This window comes from Taudactylus pleione, unplaced genomic scaffold (assembly GCF_031769625.1).
Source record: "Taudactylus pleione unplaced genomic scaffold, aTauple2 ptg000447l, whole genome shotgun sequence".
Lineage (NCBI taxonomy): Eukaryota > Metazoa > Chordata > Amphibia > Anura > Myobatrachidae > Taudactylus > Taudactylus pleione.
The window spans coordinates 3675001-3681174 of NW_028284849.1; the positions used below are offsets into that span (position 1 = coordinate 3675001).

At 50.6% G+C, this 6174-nt stretch overlaps 1 protein-coding gene across 2 annotated transcripts in view; it reads left to right on the top strand.

Moving 5' to 3' along the window:
• The window catches only part of LOC148505605 (meckelin-like), a 38417-nt gene extending 36717 nt beyond the window's left edge, over positions 1–1700 (top strand). For both annotated transcript variants that reach the window (XM_088447985.1, XM_088447986.1), the window contains one exon: positions 70–1700. In XM_088447985.1, coding sequence (XP_088304111.1) covers positions 70–150 — 81 coding nt within the window. In that variant the 3' untranslated portion in view covers positions 151–1700. The remainder of the gene's footprint in view (positions 1–69) is intronic.
• Positions 1701–6174: the final 4474 nt, after the last annotated feature.

The window sequence follows — 6174 nt, forward strand, 5'->3', positions numbered from 1 at the left end:
GGCGGGGGAGAGATTGTTCTTATATATGTAATGCACATCTTTACGACCTGCCCTCTGCTTTCTGTGTAGGTTGTGAAATTTATACGCTCCCTGGTTGGAAAGAAAAACCTGGCGACACAGACTTTAGTGGAGGAAAACTTTCTCATATGAATAAGACTGGGAGACGCTGGTCAGACCCCGGCGAGAGGACTTAATGAGAAGCGGCCTGACAGGGTGTTTGCAGACAGCTGGGACAATTAGTGATCTAGATTCATTTGTGTATACTGGGATTTACTGAAAATGCACTGATGGGGGCGTATTCAATTGGGGGCGAGAATACCAAAAATCCCGCAACTGCGACTGCGAGCTTTTTCCTACATGTGCGGGATTTTAGCTATACAATTAGGTGCCTGTTTTTTTTCTATTTTGGAGTATCGGGAGGTGTTTTTTTTCACGCACCTCCCACGTCTGACTTTTCATAATATCGTTAATTTTAGGAAAAATCACTGGGACTTGTTCTGGGACCCCAGCGGCAAAGCCCCCCCTCCCTCCTGAGGACTAATGAAGCAATTGGAAGTTTGCAATTAGCTTAATTAGTCCTTAATTACTTACCTTCTGCATCCAGCGTCAGGTCTGCAGCAGCGGTGAGTATGCAATGTGTATGAGTGAGTGTGTGAGACCCCCGGTGTTCCCCCCTCCCCCTTAATGGATGCAGGGAGAACTACATCTCCCAGCAGTCCTTGTGCCTCCCTGCAGCCCCCGGAACTCCCAGCAGCCCCCTCCCCAGTGAGAAGATGGAGGGGAGGCCACTGGGAGCCGCGGAGACCTCGGGGCAGGTAAGTGTGATTTTTTTCTTATATTTTTTTTATTTTTTATAATTTGGATACCGCCGGTATCGGGAGCGCGCATACCCGTGGTAATCCAAAATTGGGCGCAAGGTTTTTTCCTCGCTAAACCTCATGTGGAATTGAATATGCCACATGGAGGCAGGACTCAGAAACCCCAGCTTCATACGACACCCAGAGCCCAGCTCTTTCCAGGACTAATCAGGTTCCCGTTGGAATAGGGGTGTGCCCCAGCAGGTCAGGGGGCGGTGCCTTCTGTCCTGATTCAGAGACGGTTGGGAATGCAGCCACTCTGGCAATAGCGGTTGCTGGAATACGCTAATATGTTACCCTTTATGGGGGAGGGTGCTATGGGGGTACGAGCGGTGAGACACCCACTGTCCGGCTGCGTGGCTTGTGCAATTGCGATGGAGAATGTGAACACTCCAACATCGGTCGCACCATTGCCAGCTGCGGTAGCGTAGCATCTACTCTCCTGACAATGTAACTAAACATGGCCTCTGACGGGCTGCACGCGCGATTGGGAAAGCAGCAGCGTGCTCAGACACGCCCATGATACGGCCCCTTTTTGCGATCACTTTATGTCACCTCCCAGTCTCCCCTGCGCCACACCGGGGATTGCAAACCCCTTCTCAAGTGTTAGTGATACCGTATGCGATTACGGACGACATAGGACACTTGGTCTCGCACATGTGCAATAAGGGCTTTCTGACCTTTTCACGTATTCGCAATAACAAAACATCGCTCAATTACTCAAACACGGGCACCGCGTCCATATCTAAATCAGGACCATTATTTTATTCTGTGAAATGCTGGAAGCGGTGACATAAGGGGACGGGGGGTTACACTAGAGATATACAGTATATGGGGACAGGGGTTACACTAGCGATACACAGTATATGGGGGGGACGGGGGTTACACTAGAGACACAGTATATGGGGACGGGGGTTACACTAGCGATACACAGTATATGGGGGGGACGGGGGTTACACTAGCGATACAGTATATGGGGATGGGAGTTACACTAGAGATACACAGTATATGGGGACGGGGGTTACACTAGCGATACACAGTATATGGGGGGGACGGGGGTTACACTAGAGATACAGTATATGGGGGGACGGGGGTTACACTAGCGATACACAGTATATGGGGACGGGGGTTACACTAGCGATACAGTATATGGGGGGGACGGGGGTTACACTAGAGATATACAGTATATGGGGACGGGGGTTACACTAGAGATATACAGTATATTGGGGTTACACTAGAGATACACAGTATATGGGGGGGACGGGGGTTACACTAGAGACACAGTATATGGGGACGGGGGTTACACTAGAGATACAGTATATGGGGGGACGGAGGTTACACTAGCGATACAGTATATGGGGGGGACGGGGGTTACACTAGAGATACAGTATATGGGGGGACGGGGGTTACACTAGCGATACACAGTATATGGGGGGGACGGGGGTTACACTAGAGACACAGTATATGGGGGGACGGAGGTTACACTAGCGATACAGTATATGGGGGGGACGGGGGTTACACTAGAGATACAGTATATGGGGGGGACGGGGGTTACACTAGAGATACAGTATATGGGGGGACGGGGGTTACACTAGCGATACACAGTATATGGGGGGGACGGGGGTTACACTAGAGACACAGTATATGGGGACGGGGGTTACACTAGAGATACAGTATATGGGGGGACGGGGGTTACACTAGCGATACACAGTATATGGGGGCGGGGGTTACACTAGCGATACAGTATATGGGGGGGACGGGGGTTACACTAGAGATACAGTATATGGGGGGGACGGGGGTTACACTAGAGATACAGTATATGGGGGGGACGGGGGTTACACTAGCGATACAGTATATGGGGGGGGACGGGGGTTACACTAGCGATACAGTATATGGGGACGGGGGTTACACTAGAGATATACAGTATATGGGGGTTACACTAGCGATACACAGTATATGGGGGGGACGGGGGTTACACTAGAGACACAGTATATGGGGACGGGGGTTACACTAGCGATACACAGTATATGGGGGGGACGGGGGTTACACTAGAGATACAGTATATGGGGGGGACGGGGGTTACACTAGAGATACAGTATATGGGGGGACGGGGGTTACACTAGCGATACAGTATATGGGGGGGACGGGGGTTACACTAGAGATACAGTATATAGGGACGGGGGTTACACTAGAGATACAGTATATAGGGACGGGGGTTACACTAGAGATACAGTATATGGGGGGGACGGGGGTTACACTAGCGATACAGTATAGGGGGGGACGGGGGTTACACTAGAGATACAGTATATGGGGACAAATCTTTCCTTTAAAAAAAATAAACAAATGGGAGTTAAGAAAAAAAATAAAATAAAAAGTTTTTTAATGGTAAATACAAATCGTGCAAATAAGTGGGATCAGTGGGGAGCAGAGGACATAATCTCGCTGTGATTGTAATACTCATGTACTGACCGTCACTCTATAATCAGCTTTTTTTTTTAAATGTTTGTAATTAATTTATACAGATTTAATAAAATGTATTTTTGCACTAATTGACGTAAGGTTATGGCCAGTAATTGTAGAATATTAAATTCGGATTTTGATTAGGTGGTTCTCTCAGCAGCAACCTGTGGTACGCCAGCTGCTGGGGAACTACACATCTCAGCATGCCCTGCCACAGTTTTAGCATATCCTAACACAAAAACTGTGGTACGCCAGCTGCTGGGGAACTACAAAACTCGGGGTATGCTAAAACACAAACTGTGGTAGAGCTTGCTGGGATGTGTAGTCCCACAGGAGCTGGCGTATCACAGGCTGCATACCCTTGTTTGAATTGGTTAGGCACTTTTCAGTATAAATGTCTCCCGTTACTCTGGGACTGTGACGCACAGGAGCCACCAGGGATTGTGGAGCTGAGGGGACAATAATGTGGCACAGATTGGTGGGGGGGGCACAAATCAATTAGACAGAATGTGGAGCGCACATTAGTCACGCTTTTGGTATCACCCTAAGTCACATATCTTAATACGCACCCCTACTTAAACGCTGCAACAGCGCATCGTGCACAATTCGCACCTAGTGAAGTGACCCCATGGAGTTGAGAGGATTTTAATGAATGTGACACACAAGAACCGAGGGGACGATAATGAATGTGACACACAAGAACCGAGGGGACGATAATGAATGTGACACAAGAACTGAGGGGATATTAATGAATATGACACAGGGAGGAAGGGACAGTAATGATTGGGACGCTCAGGAACAGGGTAGACCATCGTCAAATGAGACACATTACGCTGAGAGGACACAAGTGGACGTGACACATGGAGATGGGGGACACACAAGTGGGCATGACACATGGAGCTGAAGAGACACGAATGGACGTGCCACACATGTAGATGGGGAGACACGAATGGACGTGCCACACATGGAGATGGGTAGAAACGAATGGACGTGGCACACCTGGAGATGGAGAGACACGGATGGATGTGGCACACCTGGAGATGGAGACACGAATAGATGTGCCACACATGGAGATGGGGTAGACACGAATGGACGTGCCACACATGGAGATGGGGTAGACACGAATGGACGTGGCACACCTGAAGATGGAGAGACACGGATGGACGTGGCACACCTGGAGATGGAGACACGAATAGATGTGCCACACATGGAGATGGGGTAGACACGAATGGACGTGCCACACATGGAGATGGGGTAGACACGAATGGATGTGCCACACATGGAGATGGGGTAGACACGAATGGACGTGCTACCGATGAAGATGGGGAGACACGAATGGACGTGCCACACATGGAGAGACACGAATGGACATGGCACAGATGGAGATGGGGAGACACGAATGGACGTGGCATACATGGAGATGGGGAGACACTAATGGACGTGGCACACATGGAGATGGGGAGACACTAATGGACGTGGCACACATGGAGATGGGGAGACACGAATGGACGTGGCACACATGGAGATGGGGAGACACGAATGGACGTGGCGCACATGGAGATGGGGAGACACGAATGGACGTGGCACACATGGAGATGGGGAGACACGAATGGACGTGGCACACATGGAGATGGGGAGACACGAATGGACGTGGCGCACATGGAGATGGGGAGACACGAATGGACGTGGCACAACGTGCACACAAAGAGATGGGGAGACACGAATGGATGTGGCACGCATGGAGATGGGGAGACACGAATGGACGTGGCACGCATGGAGATGGGGAGACACGAATGGACGTTGCACACATGGAGATGGGGGAGACTTGAATGGACGTGGCACACATGGAGATGGGGAGACACGAATGGACGTGGCACACATGGAGATGGGGAGACACGAATGGACGTGGCACACATGGAGATGGGGAGACACGAATGGATGTGCCTCACATGGTGATGGGGAGACACGAATGGACGTGCCACACATGGGGAGACACGAATGGACGTGCCACACATGGGGAGACACGAATGGACGTGCCACCGATGAAGATGGGGAGACACGAATGGACGTGGCACACATGGAGATGGGGAGACACGAATGGACGTGGCACACATGGAGATGGGGAGACACGAATGGACGTGGCACACATGGAGATGGGGGAGACTTGAATGGACGTGGCACACATGGAGATGGGGAGACACGAATGGACGTGGCACACATGGAGATGGGGAGACACGAATGGATGTGCCTCACATGGTGATGGGGAGACACGAATGGACGTGCCACACATGGGGAGACACGAATGGACGTGCCACACATGGGGAGACACGAATGGACGTGCCACACATGGGGAGACACGAATGGACGTGCCACCGATGAAGATGGGGAGACACGAATGGACGTGGCACACATGGAGATGGGGAGACACGAATGGACGTGGCACACATGGAGATGGGGAGACACGAATGGACGTGGCACACATGGAGATGGGGGAGACTCGAATGGATGTGCCTCACATGGTGATGGGGAGACACGAATGGACGTGCCACACATGGGGAGACACGAATGGACGTGCGACCGATGAAGATGGGGAGACACGAATGGACGTGGCACACATGGAGATGGGGGAGACTCGAATGGACGTGGCACACATGGAGATGGGGACACATCGATCCATATGCGTCACATCCATTAGAGTAGACTCTAATTAATGTGACAAAGGAAGAGCCACCAATAAGTGTGGCACACATGAGGCTGAGAGGACATTAATAAATGATAAAGAGATTACATTAATAAATGTGACATATAGGAATGAAGGGACATTAATACATGTGGCACACATACATTAAACTAGTGG